This window comes from Ictalurus punctatus, chromosome 20 (genome assembly GCF_001660625.3).
Source record: "Ictalurus punctatus breed USDA103 chromosome 20, Coco_2.0, whole genome shotgun sequence".
Taxonomy (NCBI): Eukaryota; Metazoa; Chordata; class Actinopteri; order Siluriformes; family Ictaluridae; genus Ictalurus; species Ictalurus punctatus.
In genome coordinates this window covers 9034087-9052726 of record NC_030435.2, presented here as the reverse complement: position 1 = coordinate 9052726, position 18640 = coordinate 9034087, and the positions used below count along the sequence as shown (strand labels likewise).

Here is an 18640-nt window from a genome sequence, read left to right as displayed (position 1 = left end):
ACGATTTCTGATGCAAACCTGCTGTTTTCTTACTGACACGCACCCAACTCGGAAACTAGGAGCTCAAAGGAAATCCCGAGTTTTCCACTCGTAATTACGACTTTGTGGAGCGTTTATGTGCGTTCACCTCTTAAATACGATCGGTCCGACTTGGTCGAGAATTACGTCATTGGCAGCTCTGACTTCCCAGTTCCAGGGTAAATTGAATGCACCACGTGTCTTATTTCACCAATGCGAAGTGTATCCATGACGTCTGAGTGGATTAGTTCAGTAAGAGGCGCGAGCTAAGCTTTAATAACGTCTAATTAGCAGTTGAGCTGAAAAGGCGCTTTCTTTCTCTTACATCTCACTGAGTGGCTCCTGTTCAGGTCAGTGGCGTGAGGGTCTGTTACTACACTGATCAATTTATTAAACAAAAGGAGGAAGAAGCGCGGTGGAAAACACTGACCAGGCCGCATCCGGGGAACGACGCGCACTGTTGTTTTGCTATCCTCGCGTTTTGTTTCAGACACCATTTAATTTTAGGAAATAAAGTGGGTTTAAAAGTACATTCTACTTATATTATTGCTAATATTTAAACGGAGCTGCTGAACGGTGTTATACATGGTGAAAATGTGCTGCTCTCGGTTATAGTGCTAAATCACAACAGAAACGCTCGACATATGGCGTTTATTGTCTAACCTCTATTAACGCTTGTTTACATTCTTCTTTTATATTCATATTGAACTCGTGATTCACCTCAATAGTCGACCATTTTCACATTTCATGAATAAAAAAAATCAATGCATTATTTGTTAAAATGGGTCTTGACAACTCATGCTGTAACCCTTTACGTTAACCAAACACTGTTAAGTAGGAAGTAAAACTATTTTGTTAATTGTATAGCGTGTGTAAGTATTTCTGTATGTATACGAATTCAGTCTACTGCAGTCCACTTAAGTAATTGGTATATCGGGCGTAAAATTGCATCGTAGTACGCAAGTTATCGAGAGAAATTGGATTTTTCTAATAAAACTCGTGCAAACAAAGGGGTATAACCAGTTGAAGATATTAGATGTTTGTTAATATATGACTTTAATTCCAAAAGATCCTTAAGTCCTGAGAATGTAAATGAGTTGAGTTTTTTTCAATGCTCCTCTTTAGTAATTGCTTTAACCTGGTCAGGGTTGTGGTGAATTTGGAGCTTATCTGGGACACTGGAGTACTCCTGTCTATCAAAGGGCACCATGCACATGTAAAATCACCTGCTTGTTCCTTCCTAGGGACAATTTAGTGTAGCCACCAAAATTAAAAGTTTATCAAAGTAAAAAACTTGATAAAGTTGTAACTTCTATTTGCTTGCTAATGTTTGCAGCAAAGATCACTGTTCCACTGATGGCACTGTGGATACGGTCTCTGATAGTGATGGCTCTGCTGCTGCACAGGGCCTACTTGCTGGGTGTGAATGGTGATTGCGACCCTCTTGCGGTGGAGACAGACAGCCTCTTAGCAGAAAGAACACAGCAGCAGCATCTGCATGCACTTTTCCTGAAGTATGGTGAGAATGGAACCATCTCATTGTCTGGTCTGCGAAGGCTGCTTGAGGGATTGGGAGTAGACCGCGTCAGGAGAGTTACAGTGCAACACCATGGAAACCAACATGACCACACACATTCGCATGAACACTCACTAACACATGCACACAAACATGCCACACACACAAATTCTGTTGGTAGCAAGAAGGATGTCGATAGTTCCAGTGTGGAGAAGAGTGATTCAACCTCCAGTGTGCATCCAGACTCTATTTCCATGAAGAAGAGCCAATCGGATATTCACCACAACCTCTACCTAAAAAGAGATTCTGATGCCACTGCCATCCTGACCACACCATCTTATGTCACCAAATCACGATGGACAGAACGCAGTGCAGATTACCTCATGGATTCAGACTCTACCCAGCCCAATACAACACACTTAAATGTCACCTACTATTCTGAGAACACATCCACACACAACCTGGACAACCACAATCATCATGACAAGGATAGTCCATTAAGCTATAACTTCAGTCAAGAGGTAAATACCAAATATATTATTTTTAAATATTTATTTGCAGCATTTCAATCAACTAATATTATTACAGAACATTGTGCTTCTACCTTTTCTAACATTGACCTAGGGCTGCACAATTATGGCCAAAATGATAATCCTGATTATTTTGATCAATATTGAGTTCTCGATTATTTATCATGATTGTTCATTGATTTTAGGGACAACATATTTTTATTGCACTTTCACATTTAAATAAACAGACTGCTGCTTTCAGCTCCTTGTTTTGCTACATTCCTGCTAATGTACAAATCTTTGCATCAAATTAGACTGATCCTTAAAGTGCATCATCTCGTAGAAGCAAAATCTAAATAAAATTGTACCCAAAATATAGGATGAGTAAAAAGAAAAATGCCATCAACCAAATGAAAATATGCATCAAATATAACAATATGCAACCAAATGAATACAATTCGGGAGTACAGTTGAAGTTTTTATTATTATTTTAGAGATGGTAACATTAATGTGCCACAATATAACACACATAGGCATGAGAACTTGAGCTGGAAAATTATGACAGAATTTAGGAACATAGTGTGATCCATGACAAATTAATTTACCTTCTGATAAACTAAATTTAATATTTTCAATTAACTTTAAAGACTGTATGCAAAAAGACAACCATTAACCTGTTCCACCTTGTAAACAAATACAATAAAAATCAATATTCAGTGTTTGAATTCTGCTCCTCGTAAATATATTTAAAGCTACACTCTTAGACATTTTCCACTGTCATGGTTCTGGGCTGAAGTCAGTTCTCAACCCGCTCTGTGTATATTGTGTATATATCTGAATAATCTCATAGGACATGATTGGGTGAGTTCATTTACCCGTCAGATGCAAACCGCTTTAGTTTAATGGTTTTCATTACTGATGCTCCGATCAGGATTTTTATAGACGATACAGATCCATATGCCAATCGTTTTTTTTATTTAAACTTTAATCAGGAAGTCTGTCATAAACAGTTAAATGTAAGCTCTCTGTTCATGGTCACTGTTAATTGAATTAAAATAATAGCAATGAGAAATACTGTTGGTTAATTGATAAGTAAACAAGCATAAAATATTTATTTTTGAATATCTTAAACAATAGAGTCCTAATTAAAAGTAGACTAACACCAGCATGATCCATATTAGAAAAAGGCTAATAGCTTTCTGAGGAAATAGTGAACTAGGCTTAATGTCAAATTGATATTAAATGAAATCCATAGTTATTAAACATTATTTCCTTTCTCATTTTATTTATTTTTTATGAAGTTATAATATCTATTTTTTTTTATCTATATTTGTTGATCCATTTTGGACTTCCTATAGTTTATATTCTGATTGTATTACACAACTCCGAACAGGTCACTTGCACCGGTGTGAATATTTATTCACAGTCGCACAAAGTACTTTTCAGTTGAAAATGCGAGTGAAATGGTCGCACTGTAGAGCCCTGAATTTATCTGCAAAGTTTTTTCCTGTTCGGCGCTGTTTAGCATTATGATTTCCCCTCGTGCTATCGCTGGAGCTTGCCGTGAAACTGGCTGCTCGAACGCTAAAATGCTGATTCCATTTCCGGGTTTTGGCATTACAAAATGACGTCATCCCTGCGCCGCTCTATGTGATTGGCTGTAAGTTTAGGAAGCGCTTGATTTGATCTGCACCAGAGTTTTCTATGAGCAGAGGACGAACTTTAAATGTTAATATCGCAGTCGATCATGTTCATTTAATCGCAATCGATATTCGATTAATTGTGCAGCTCTACATTGACCATAAATGAATGATTACAGATTGAAATATTATTCACATGGAAAGAAGGTACATCAAGGCCAACCGTGTAGTGTAATGTGAAGAGTTCCTTTAGAGTGATTTGTTCTGTTGTAACATGCTCCTCTATTTCCGTCAAATTTGTTTTCAGTCTAACTGAAGTGACAGTGTGCTACAGCATGTTTCATAACACAGTTCAACTAAGTATGTAGGCTTGACAAAGGCAACATACTCTTCTGTTTTATAAGCTTATTATTCCGGGGCCAACCACCGAATCCAGCCACTGGGTTGCACTCAGTGCCAGTCCCAAGCCTGGATAAAATGTGAGAGTTGTGTCAGGAAGTGCATCTGACATAAAACCTGTGCCAAATCCAATATGTGGACAAATGATCTGCTGTGGCGACCCCTAATGGGAGCAGCTGAAAGAACAACATTATTAGGGAGCCAAGCACCAAAGGTGTGTAGGCACCCTATTGTTGTTCTACCTTTTTTAAAAAAATTATTATTATTATTATTATTATTATTATTATTATTCATTTTCCTCTTCTTCTGGCTAGGGTATCAATGGTAGCCCATAGAATATAATCATGTGACCTATCAAAACACTCTGCTCAATGAGGAGAATTGTGTTATCGGTATAGTGACGTCACGTTAGGGCCTCACGATACGATACATGGGTCACGATATGAGATATAATGATGTATTGCAATACTTCTTATTTGCGTTGCACAGTGTCACTGAACAGTGAACATACTGAAATGTATGAAGTGCATATTGTGTCACTGAACACTTTTAACTAAAAATGAAGATGCCACAGAAGTCATATAAAAATAAAGTGCATTAAGTAAATAATTTATAAAACTGAAATAGTCAGTATGGTCTACTATGCTGTAAACAATAACTGACTCACTGTAGTCAACTCAAAAGTTTTTTTTTAAGTGTCTACTATATTTTGATAACTCATAAATGATTACATTTTAAGTATCCAATGTGAGTAACTTTACCGGTCCTGAGTAACTTTAGGCCCTTCTTAAGTGAACACTGAACAATAAGGATACAATTGCAGGCCTGAAGCTGGGGTTTTCAACCACACTATATGGCTGCAAATCCTTACAAATGAAATGCACCACTGACTCCGTTATCTTCTTTGTACGAGCTGAGGTAGATGGAAGCTTGGTGGTGGTATTATCTAGTGTAATTGGCCTTGAATCAACAGGTTTCCGCTAAGGTTGCTGTGCCGCAATTTCATCTTTCGCGTGCTGTCTTGTTAAGTGATAACGAAGTTGGTTGTGTTTCTTGAATATTTTATTGTAGCCTGGCAAAGCTTACAAACGGCAGTTCTTTTATCTAAATCATTACTCCCTGGGTTATTTTTAAAACCAAAGTGCACGTCAGCGCTGAAAGCTGGAGGTGCACTTATTTTCCGCCATGCTCACTCCCGCTTACTCCTTATACATTGGCCGTACGTATATGACTGGCATCTGTTAGCTTTGCAGACAGCAAGTCAGCAACATCTACAGGAGCAGAGGTGCTCATTTGACACACAAACAGAGGGATTTGATGAAATTTTAATGTCATTTTTAAATCTATTTAAAACATGATTTAAAAAAAAACTTTCGATACTAGAGGTTGGAATATTGATACACTATTGTGAAAACAAGTATTGCGATTTGGAATATTGGAGTTCTGGCTGGAAACATCTGGAAAATTACATAATTTCACACCAGGGAGTTTTTCGCCACATTTTTTTTGGGTTCACACCCATGCGATAACTGTGGATGATGTGCTGAATGCAAGTGCAAATTCACTCCCTGACAATAGATGGCGCTTATTGAAAAGCAGAAATACCCTGTACACAAAGTGGTACTGCATAACTTTCTGTTTCTGACACCTGCTTATCTTAGAGAAGAAGAAGAGAGCCAGTATTTACATCTTTAAGCCATTCACACTTTTTGCAAACTGGCTAAAGCACGTATGCATTTTTGCAAAATGTAAGGTATTTGGTGATTTGGCCACTGCAACAAGTACTTCTTTAAAGTTAAATCCTTAAAGTTTTAATTTTAAACAGTATACTATTTTTAAATAAGTAATGATTTGAATTATATCAGTGTCACAGCAATAGCATTCGTATACTTATGGGAAGACCCAAATTATGGTTTTGTTTGGGAGGGGGTGTGTATAATGCAAATATGTATTTTTTTTGTGGTCAATAAGATAATACAATGGCACAATAATGGGGTACTTTAGCTATTTGAAAATGAGTTCAAGGACACTTATGCATATATATTTTCCAGGTGCAAAATAAATACAATGGACTATCAATCAGCAGATTATCAAAGAAACAAATAATGCTATTAATGTAGAAAGCAACACTGAAAGAATTAAAAGGATCACCTGGAGTATATTCTTGCATTTCAGTGTAGTCAAAAAAAAAATAAAATTAGGCACAATATAAGAAGTACACATTATATAGAATTTGGTGTGTAATTCATTCATTAGCCTCCCCCTAAGTGCGTGTATATATATATATATATATATATATATATATATATATATATATATATATATATATATATATATATATATATATAAATAAATAAAATTAGCACTGCGTCTAAAGATTATTTTCATAATTGTTTAGTTGGCTGATTATTTAGGTTAATCGGAAGGGGGGCAAACTTTCAGGTTAGTAAAAAACTAATGTGTTCTATTTGAGATGATATTACCGTTATAAAATTCATACACTAGACAAGTGGTTCTCAACCTTTTGAGAGCTTTGGACCCATAGCATATTTCACACAATCCACAAGGACCCCCTCACTCCACAACAATTATAGGCTGTATATTAAACAGTCATTTCTATACATGTTACTTTATTTTATTAATATTTAACAATAATATTAACATTGAATCAAAACATTTCAAGATTTTATTTTTTACATTTTATTGTTGGTGTGACATTTAATTTGACTCTCTGAATTATCCTTTGTTTATTTTATCCATCAATGCAACACTTGAACTTGTCTGCCACTCGCAAAATTTTCAGATTAAAATACCCCATTGAGAAATGAGTAGTAGGACATAAGGACATAAACCAATCAACAAACTACTGCAGCCATGTCATACATCAAAACTATTGGCTCAGTGAGGAGAATTGCATGATGGAGGATGGCAATACCCTTAACTCAGTGTGCAGAAATGCATTATGTGTATTTTAGTGATGTAACATTCACCCCAATAATAAGTGGAATCACAAAACTACCTCAACATAGACATGTGACATATGAAAACACTCAATGAGGAGACCAAGAATTCGAATGTTCTATTTTTTGTAACTGATTGGACTCATGGTTTTCCCATAACACATGATCAAAAATCACAAAAAACTTAGACTTGCATTGATGGACTATTCAGATTTCAAACTGCAACTGTCAAAACTCTCAAACACCTGAAGCCCCTCTTCTCTCCCTCTCACTCTGTCAACGTACCTGTAACAGGGACTCTGTGATCACTCAAGTATAACTCTCTCTCCATATTTGTCTACCCATATATCTACCTGTATCACTTTCTCACTCCTGTCTTTCAAGCACTAAAACTCTATTTATCTACCTATCTATTCAATCACCCCTACAAGTATTGGCACCCTATCTGTTTGTCTGTGTTATCTATCTAATCAATGCTAAAAGTATTGGCATTCTATCTATTTATATAAATAGACCTAATTCAGGTTTCAAACTGTTAACTATTTTAAAGACTGGCTTTCTCAAGCTAACATCAAAGTTTGTCATGACAAACTTTACCTATCTAGTTGATAATTAAAAAAAAAAAAAAACAGTTTCATTCTGTCTGGGAAAGAATTAAATTATTAAATTTTATGGATTTATTTGACTAGTTGTTGCAGCCCTAAGTCATACTATACTTCACAACAGCCAAGAGGTGCAAACACACGAAAACTTTCAAATGCATACAAAACTACACCTTGGTTGCATCTGCCACATTTTCATATACACAGACATCGGAACTGTTGAAATTCAGAAGCCCATGCCAAGATCCAGTGCAAATCTGAGGGTCAACGATATCACAAGTAATGGCTTCTTACTTTCTGCTCACTCTCTTTATGCCAGTGCCAGAATGCCACCATGATTCTGCAGACACATGGCATGTCCCAAGAAATGACACTCTCTGTTAAAGACTTCAGCTACCTTTGTCCTGCTCTCCTTGTGCAGATTGATTTTAAGTCCTGCCTTCTGCATGCTGAGAACCAATCAGGTTAGTGCATGGTTACAGTGATTTACATAGAAATTGTTTCAAGCTCAATAATGACATGCAATATGTAATCAATAGATATAGTTGTGAAAATTCTTTGGACCTTTTTTTAGAATATAAAGATCACTTTCACCTTCACCATGACACAGTTATTGGAAAAGGCCAGAAGATTTCTTCCATTCCTATGTGTAAGTATGTGAGATGTCTACATGCAGATACACTGTGCACACAGTGTGCTTCTATATCCTGTTGACTGATTGAGCGGTGCATACACATGTGCATATGCATGTCTCTCACTTATAGGCAGGTCCATAAATATTTCAACATTGAAGTTAGTATTTTAGCTGTCTAGCACAGTATACTGGAGTTAAATTAAATAATGAATATGAAAAGTGCAGACATTCAGATCTAATTTGAAGGTATTTATATTCAAATTGGATGAACAATTTAGGAATTGCAACACTTTTTATATGTGGTAAAGTTCACAAAAATACCTTTTTAAATTAAAGCCTTTTATATAAAGACTTAATTTTAACTCCACTATACTGTGGTAGATTGCTAAAATAGCAAAACTTTGTCAATATGTTGTCCAGATATTTATGGGCCTAATTCTGTGTCAAAAACGTGCAAGTATAATCTGTGTTTATTCTATATGTACATTCAGTGACCACTTTATTATAAAAACCTACTTATTCTTGCAGTTTTCCAGTCAGCCAATCATGTTGCAGCAGTGCAATGTATAAAATCATGCAGATACAGGTTGAGAGCTTCACATCAATCAGAATGGGTTTTAAAAAAAAAAAAAAAAGTGATCTTATTGACATTGATCCTGGTTTGGTTGTTGCTGCCAGATGGGTCTGTGTACTTTTGCAGTAGTTTAATTTTCTGTCTTTAAATCTGAAATCAAAATCAGAGAAAATGTCTGTCAATTTTGTTTTCAATATGTTTAATGACTTCTGTTTTGAACTACTTGAAGCAAGTGTAATCTCTGACTTTAACTGTGCCATGGTTGTTGGTGCCAGATGGGCTGGTTTGAGTATTTCAGAAACTGCTGATGTCCTATGAATTTCACACACAACTAGGGTTGCAACTGCAACTTTTATTATTATTATTATTATTATTATTATTATTAGAAGACATGGGTTGCACTTTTTTTTTTCCCCCCACGGTCACTTGATTATTCTTCCATGTGATGGTGACTGAGGTCGTGTTGGACATAAAAGGTAACGCTGGCACAAACAGTAAAGTGAAGAAATTTATTGTCGTTTACTCTGGGTATTCTGCTTAAGCTAGCGGCGTCGCATTACGTGCATTTGACTTCATGTGCCATCAACTGGAAAACAGCTTATACTTCCGGTTAGTAAAAAAAAACACTAGTGCTCCATTTGAGACGATGTTACCTTTCTAAAATTCATACACTAGACCAGGGGTGTCCAATCTTATCCGGAAAGGGCCGGGGTGGGTGCAGGTTTTCATTACAACCAACAGAGTCATACTCGAAGTAAACACAAATCGATTTAAGACATGTGGAGTATTCCTATTTTGGAGTATTCCTATTAATGAACATTATTGATGTTCATTAGACATGTACTCATCTTAATCACACTATTAATGACGTGGGAGTTTTTGCCGCATTTTGCGACAGGACATGTACACACGAAAGTGCTCAACCATTTGATGGCAAATGAGAGCATGGCTGCGTCCGAGACCACGTACTTGCCTGCTATATAGTAGGCGAAATACATGTCTGTACATGTACAGGTGTCAGTATTGGTGGAGGGCACTGTACTTCACTGTAATCAACAATCTTTGTTAAAAGAAATTATTTGAATATCATTAGCATGTGATGTCAGCTTGCGCCACATGTATACTACTTATAATTCCAGCATCCCCAGTAATGCTAGACAATTTTCATGGTTAATTCACATTAATGTTTCAACATTATTTTCAAATATGATAATTGGGATTGTACATATTTAAATATACACATTGCTAATTTTATTTGAAACTGTCAATTTTCAAGCAATAGAAATGAAACACACTGCCTTCGTAACTTGGTAAACACCGTCTCCCATAGACCTCCTGCTATACAATTGCTCTGTCTGTATACTGCTACACTTGAAAAGAGTTGCTGTTAAGTTGGAGAGAGCACTGTTTTATGCAACCATGACAGACCTATGGAGCAGCCATACCATTCAGTCCTTCATTAAACTAATGTTTCACCACATCAGCGAAGACTGGACACTGCAAACTGTTGGCCTCCAGACGTGCCACTTCCCTGATGACCACACTGGCGAAGTAATAAGCCAATGGCTTAAAGACGCTTTGGCTTCTTGGAAGCTTGGCGAAGTCTGACAAGTCGGTGTGACGACTATTGACAATGGAAGTAGCATGATCAAGCTTTAAATCTGAACGAGTGGCATCATCTCCAGTGCTTCGGACATAGGTTCCACAATGCCAGTGGTAAGTTGTAGTTCATATGTGTATTATTTAACACTGAATATTACAGCAAAAAAGGATTTTCACATCTGAATTGGAACTTATTTCATCTATTTAAATATAAAACAGCTTCAGTAATTTTGTGTATGTGCATGAGAGAGAGGGAGCTGTTTTTTTGTTTGTTTGTTTTGTCGTCCCCCCCCCCATATGCATTGGCAAAATAGTGTGTGGTGTGGGTGTTTTTTGGTCAAAATGATAGTCATAAAATGTGAAATATAATTTGTTACATTAAACTGTTTTTCCTTTTTTTAAAAAACAGAAAATGGTGTGAAAGATCCACGAGTTTGTCATGCAGTTGGGGTGTGCAAGAAAGTTGTAAGTGCCTTTTTTGTTCAGCTGGAAGAGAAGTAGAGATTTGGCTTCAGCTCATGTTGAGCTTGGCCTTCCTGCTCATCGGCTCATTATTAAATCCCTGACCAGGTGGGGTTCAAGACAAAAAAAAATTATACACAGGATTTTGGAGCAGGAGAAATCCATAGCAAGGGGTTCTGGGTTCAGATAAGAAGTCTCGGCAACTAGTACGTATGTGGCAAAACATAGATATCTTGGAGTCAGTGAATAAAGTTGTAAGTCTACTACAAGAGTTATGCACTGATGCATTGTCAGGTGGAGACTACTGTGGTGCTTGAAAGTTTGAGAACCCTTTCAATTAGATAAAGAGAACCCAATTAAACAAATGAGACAAATATACTTTATACAAATTATACTTGGTCATTTCTTTTTTGAGGAAAATGATCCTGTTACATATCTGAGTGGCAAAAGTATGTGAACCTTTGCAGCATATGGTGCGACCCCCTTGTGCAGCAATAACTGCAACTAAAGGTTTCCGGATCAGTCTTGCACATCAGCATGGAAGAATTTTAGCCACATTCCTCAGTACAGTACAGCTTCAACTCTGGGATGTTGGTGGGTTTCCTCACATGAACTGCTTGCTTCAGGTTCTTCCACAACATATCTACTGGATTAAGGTCAGGACATTGACTTGGAGATTCTGAAACATTAACTTTTTCTTTTTTTAACCACTCTTTGGTAGAACGACTTCTGTGCTTAGGGTCATCGTCTTGCTGCATGACCCACTTTCTCTTGAGATTTAGTTCATGTACAGATGTCCTGACATTTTCCTTTAGAATTTGCTGATATAATTCTGAATTAATTGTTCCATCAATGATGGCAGCCACCCTGGCCCAGATGACTTGGCCACTCCAAAAGGTGGATTTTGTTTTTCTGAAGCCATTCTGTTGTGGACTTGCTCCTGTGTTTTGGGTCCTTATCCTGTTGCATCACCCAACTTCTACACAGTTTTAGCTGATGTACAGACATTCTCACATTATCCAGAAGAATCGTCTAATATACTTGGGAATTCATCTTCCCCTCAATGATTGCAAGCTGGCCAGGCCCTGATGCAGCAAAGCAGGCCAAAATCATGATGTTTCCTCCACCATACTTTACGGTTGGGATGAAGTTTTCATGATGATATGCCGTACCCTTTCTACGCCAGATGTAGTGCTGTGGGGTTTTTCCAAATAGTTCAATCTTAGTTTCATCAGTCCACAAAACATTTTGTCAATACCACTGTGAAGTGTCAATGTGCTCTTTTGCAAACTTCAGGCATGCAGCGATGTTCTTTTTAGTAAGCAGTGGCTTCCTTCTTGGTGCCCTGCCATAGATACCCTGCTTGTTCAATGTTTTACGTATTGTAGACTCATGAACAGAGATGTTAGCCAGTTCAATGATGCCTGCAAATCTTTGGCTGTCATTCAGGGTTGCTTCTTTACTTCATTGATGAGTCTTCGTTGTGCTCTTGGTGTCATTTTGACAGGGCACCCACTTCTTGGTAGAGTAGACATAGTCCCAGAGTGTCTCCATTTGTAGAATGTTTGCCTAACTGTAGACTGGTGAATTTCTAAAGTCTTTGAAGTCACTTTGTAACCCTTGCCAGCTTTATGTAAGTCAACAATTGTTGATCGTAGATCCTCTGAAAGCTCTTTTTGGCGAGGCATGGCTCACATAAGCATGTGCTTCTTGTGCAGAGCAAACTCCAAAAGTTTGAGGGTTTATCAGTCAAAGTAGCTGTAGTCCACACCTACAAACTCATTTTCTTAACAATACTCCAGATGTGCTAAAACCTGACTCCATTTAGCTTTTTTAAGGTCATTAACTCAAGGGTTCACATACTTATTCCACAAGCACTATGAGGTTTTTTTGGTTGTTCTCAATAAAGACATGAAAGATCATGATTTTTTTTTAAAATTATAATTATTTTAAATGCATTATATTGGTCAATACCCTTGATTTGGATGAAGATCAGATCACATTTCATGACAAATTTATGAAATTCCATGAAATTCCAAAAGGTTCACATACTTTTTCTTGCCACTGTATATTGGTCTCATCAATCCACAAAACATTTTTCCATTAGCTTTCTGGGTTGTCCATGTGATCTTTTGCAAACTGCAGAAGGGCCGCCATGTTCTTTTTGGAGAGCAGTGACTTTCTCCTTTTAACCCTGCCATTGTGTATGAGCATGTCTTACCTCAAACCTGTGTTCCATCTCTTTAAAAACATTCTACACCCAAAGGAGGATGAGCTCAAAAAACACCAATCAGCAGGACACAGCTGTTAAGGTACAGGCAAGCAAGCAACCAACCAACAAACCAACAAGATGAAGCTGAAGTTGTGCCTAAAGAAGTTATTAGCAAGGTTTTTGAAGAAGACTGTGCAATCACACCATCTTTTCCCCAGTCACAAGAGGACAAATTCAAAGTTGAACTAACGGCTTACCTTATGTCCCCTGGCACAAGCCCTGATACAGACCCACTTCACTGGTGGAAATTGCATAAAACAACTTCCCTAAAATAAGCAATCTTGCAAATAAATACCTCTGTATCCCTTCAACCATTGCCCCTATTGAGTTTTCAGTGCGGCTGGGAACATTTGATACCTGTCAGAGGGCATCCCTCAAGCATTAAATGGCAGATAGGCTTGTGTTTCTTTTAAGAAACCTGTAAAGAAGTGTCTGTCATATTTGGCCCTTTTCCTTAACTGAATTGTGAGGTTATGTTTGCATTGTTCAAAGTGAGGGCTGCTTGCTATTCTTGAAAGGTTATAGCTAAAGAAAACTTTGTTTCTTACATTTCTTTTTAAATATCCTTTCAAAGGACTGTACAAGCAAGGGTTGTGCAAGCACAATAAAACTTGTAGGAAAAGAACAACCATTTTTTGTATTATTCGTTTGCTGTAGATGATGCTGTTTATTTTTGCACATCTACAAATGCATTCTGATAAAAAAGGTTTGAATTAAATTGTCCTTGCCCAGCTGTATTATGTAAGGAATCAAGTTTTTTTTAGTTGTCACTGCGAATAATCATACATTTAAAAAAAAAAATTAAAAAAAAATGAAGGTTTTTTTTCCTTTTTCTTTTTTTCTGTATTCCACTGTGTAAAACACCTTCCTGCATCCCCTGTGGTATGTCTCCTCAAGAGAGACAGATTATGGGTCAAGTGAAGCCATGATCGTAAGCTGTAGGCATTCATGTTTTTGCTGGTAAAGTCTAGATGAGTCTAAGGGCCTAAATTATTTCTATGCTTCAACAGCATATATCAGACAAGTCCTAGTGTACCCTTGAAAGCTTGTTTTATTTTATATTTTTCATAATTTACATGTTTCTAATTTTTGTATTTTTAGATTTCAGCACAATAATTCATTAAATAACCAAAAAAAATTACATTTTGGAATTTACAATAGGAACAAAATGAATAATCCATAAACATGTTGATTAGCATTTTTAAACATAATTTCAGTTTTCATTTTAGTTTTAATATAATTTTGAATGAACACAAAAGTACATGACCCTAGATGGGCTGGTTTGTATATTTCACAAACTGCTGATCTACTGGAAATTTCATGCGCAATAGTCTAGAGTTTACACAGCCTGGTTTGAAAAACAAAAAATATCCATTCAGATCATATTTTTCCCCATTCTGATTGATGTAACACTCCTGATCTGTATCTGCATGTTTTTAAACATTAAGCTGCTGCAGCATGATTGGATCGTTGCATGAATGAGCCTTTGAGTTCCAGTGAGTGTATATAATGAAATTGTTTGTTTAACTGTTACAGCTTGGATTGGAGGTTTTCTCTCCATCACAATAATCAGTTTGCTGGCTCTGGTGGGTGGAATCCTAATACCACTCATCAACAAAGTCTGTTTTAACTTCCTGCTCAGCTTCTTGGTTGCCCTTGCAGTAGGCACACTCAGTGGAGATGCCCTCTTGCACCTTATCCCACATGTAAGTTCACACATTGATTGACAATTCTACAAATGCAAATTAATACATGCTGCAAAAGCATTTTGTCAAGGGCCATTTTAACTGTTTTATCTGTCTCAGTCTCAGGGTCACCACAAGCACCACCATGCTGCCAGTGAGAGCTTGGAGCATGGTCTCCATGGTGACAGTGAAGATTCACTTAAGTCTGTTTGGACAGGTTTGACTGCATTGGGGGGAGTCTACATCATGTTTCTCATTGAGCACTTCTTAACCCTTGCAAAAATGTTCAAAGACAAAAAACAAAAGGTTTGAATAACACAAGCAAAATCTAGGCTCTGATACATGCACATGTGCACTTGCAAACTCACACATTCAATATTAAGCTGATCATGGGCCAGCAGCAGCCTTTTTACACTATATATGCAGTCAGAGGAAATAAGTAGTTGGACACTTTTTTTTTTTTTTTTGTTAAATATACTTTTAATGCATATATCCACTTCTTCAGATTTATACACAAGGGGCCTCATTTATCAGTCTTGTCATTTAGTAAAGTTGTATGTAAATGATTGTGTAAGCAAAACCAATCGAGAAACTTTTTGGATTAAAAAAGTTTCAGAAACACTGATTTTTCTTCATATTTGAATTTGAATTATTCAATATAAATGTAACATAACTGTTTAAGGGCACAGACAGCTGTGAGCATGAAATGATTGACCAGGGTAAAGCCTGAAAAGCAGACGTTATTAGGAAAGTTATTATTGACTTATGCCAATAAAAATATGTAATTACAGTATCTCACAAAAGTGAGTACACCCCTCACATTTTTGTAAATATTTTATTATATCTTTTCATGTAACAACATTGAAGAAACGACACTTTGCTAATCAAATATTTACAAAAATGTGAGGGGTATACTCACTTTTGTGAGATACTGTCTAATTAACATTAATAAAAATATTATTATTAAGTGAATACTAAATCGTACTTCAGCAAAACCATTTGTTTACTGCTTACGTCTATGTGCAGACGGACCGTTTATGCGGCGTCATTTCTTTTTGCGGCTTTCGTTATTTTCATTTATCAATTAATGGCAATAATATAAAATGACTGGGCTTCAGTGTTCTTGATGGTTTTCTTATTCCCGTCCCTAGTGAACTAGCATGAGGATGTTTTTCATGGCAACTCCAAGGTACTTTTACTTTTACCTTTGGCTTTGTTGCTTTGGATAAATGCATTTATTTATCTATCTATCTATCTATCTATCTATTTATTTATTTATTTATTTAAACTCAGCCGTATATTCCATATAAAAGTGCAGTAATCCAGGCAAATATGATTTGAAGTTGAGGTTTACATTAGCCATCTTGTGGTAAATTTACATGCACACAGGAGTAAGATACAAACATTCTTCCAAATTTATGGGTTTTTCATGAATAGCAAATTTTTTGTTTAAATGCTTATACTAACAATTCACAATTAAATCTGCTCATATCCAGCTTGATAAATGAGGCCCAATGTCTCTTCACTTTGTACTTAGTATGTACACATTAGCATGAAGAAAGATTTGTTTAAAACAAATGCATAGGGTAAAAAATATTCAGACACTGGGAATGTAGGAGTCAGTTACACCCATGTTTGGGCCTTCCCCCAAATTGTTGTCCCAAAGTTGGACTCTCAATTGTCTAGAGTGTCTTTGTATGCTATAGCTTTAAGATTTCTCTGTACTGGAACTAAGGCACCCAGACAGGATCTAGCATGACGATACCCCTGTGCACAAAGCGAAGGTAAATAATGACATGGTATGCTAAAGTTTATGTGGAAGAGCCCTGACCTGAAAATTAAATGTTTTTTTCCCCACAAGCATAGTCTTGTACAACGTACAGCTGACTGCATCTACTATCATAAGTGCACCCCATAGAAATTGTTGGCTTTTTTAACCCATTTGGACAAGCAAACATTTGATAATTTTTTAAACAGTGGTTATTAATAAAGTTATGTACTTGATATACTTGAACAAAACCACAAAACTATCATTTCAATCATTCAACAGAAGCATCAATTGATGTGACTGTCTTCTGTGGAAACGGTAAGAAGGCCTTTTTTCTGAAGGCCTTATAGAACTCTTTAGATCTGCATGATGCACAACTCAATAACAAAGGGAACACTAGATGTGAGGGGTTAAAATAAGACTGGTTCCACCTGCACTCCCTAAGCAGGTTCTAATCACTGTCACCCAATCTTGAACACCTGATTCATATTTTATGGATTTGAAGATGTGATAAATGTAGGGGTGTGCTCACTTATTCCATCTGAATGATTTAGCTTTGTTCATTTTAATTGTAGAAATTACTACAAAATGCCACTTTTGTGTCATTTGATAGTGCATCACCTTTAATAGGTTTCAAAGTTTGCTTGTCCAGATATGTAAAAAAAAAAAAAAAAAAAGCCTACAATTTCCATAGGGTGTGCTTATTTTTTCACATTACTGTACTTGGTCATATATTTATTAAGGAAAATGATTCAATATTACATATCCATGAGTGGCAAAAGTATATGAACCTTTGCTTTCAGCATGTGGTCTGACCCTCTTGTACAGTAATGACTGCAACTAAACATTTCCGTTTTCCTCCCTAACTCTGTGTGTGGAGATGCAGAAGAGAGCGGACTTGGCTGTTGAAATTTTAGATTCTCGGAATGTGTCAGTTATGGCAGACCCTAATGTTAAACCTCTAGATGGTAAGTTTGTGTGACGAACAAAATTTGTATAAGCCTGGATATTTGCTTTATGCAGTTATTACATATGTTGTTTAAAATCCAAGGCACTTGATGGATAATGAGAACTTGATGTTTTAATGTGAGCTGTTTGTGTTTTTTTTCCCCCCATCTTCTTCACATTAGACTCTGAGATGAATGGCAGGCATGCATGGGGACAGGGTCTGCCAGAGGAGGAAGAAGTGATGTTATCTCAGGCTGGCTACACAGATGAAGATTGTGAGAACAAGTGCCACTCCCACTTCCACGACACTGTTGGCCAGTCAGACGAGCAGCATCACCATCACCACAACTACCACCATATTCTCCATCACCACCACTCTCAAAACCATCATCCCCACACTCACACACACAGACATACACACTCTGTCCAACATTTCGAGAATGCTGGGGTAGCTACCCTTGCCTGGATGGTCATTATGGGGGATGGCCTGCACAACTTTAGTGATGGGCTGGCTATAGGTAAATAACACTAATTATTGGATATATGTTTTTAAAAACTTTTCTTCAGTCTGTGCACAGCTCACTGATAAAGTGGCAATGGGTAATTTATGCAAATTTATCTTACAGCACTATGGTTGATGAACATAAATGCTTTCTGAAAATGTGTGTCTCATCTGTGTGTGATTTATTTTTTTTTAGGAGCAGCCTTTACGGAGGGTTTGTCTAGTGGTCTCAGCACTTCAGTTGCTGTATTCTGCCATGAGCTTCCTCATGAGCTGGGTAATACCATCTTCACCACCATCATTAATGAACTCCAGCATTGTGCAGTAGGCTTGCTGCAATAATCTGTGTTACTGGTGTTACACGGTGTTCGGCCACCCGCAGATTACATCACTTGCTCACCGCGGCACTGCCCCACTGTTGTTTTGCTTTTTTTTTATAGTAATAAAAATAATTCAGTTCAGATTGAGAATGGATGCTACAATTAAAAACCGAACGCATCTGCTCAATTTTGCATGAGCCGAATGAGTCAGGGTCGCAGCGCAGATCAG

General features: G+C 36.9%; 1 protein-coding gene across 3 annotated transcripts in view; it reads left to right on the top strand.

The window, feature by feature from the left end:
* slc39a6 (solute carrier family 39 member 6) overlaps positions 1-18640 on the top strand; it is a 28293-nt gene that overhangs the window by 29 nt on the left and 9624 nt on the right. The window contains exons 1-9 of one of the 3 annotated variants that reach the window (XM_017495539.3): positions 1-197; positions 1355-2055; positions 7964-8108; positions 8219-8293; positions 14725-14894; positions 14994-15179; positions 17522-17609; positions 17772-18107; positions 18288-18368. The exon at positions 1-197 is cut by the window's left edge and continues 29 nt beyond it. In XM_017495539.3, coding sequence (XP_017351028.1) covers positions 116-197; positions 1355-2055; positions 7964-8108; positions 8219-8293; positions 14725-14894; positions 14994-15179; positions 17522-17609; positions 17772-18107; positions 18288-18368 — 1864 coding nt within the window. In that variant the 5' untranslated portion in view covers positions 1-115. The other 2 variants (XM_017495540.3, XM_053673619.1) reach the window with 2 other exon arrangements.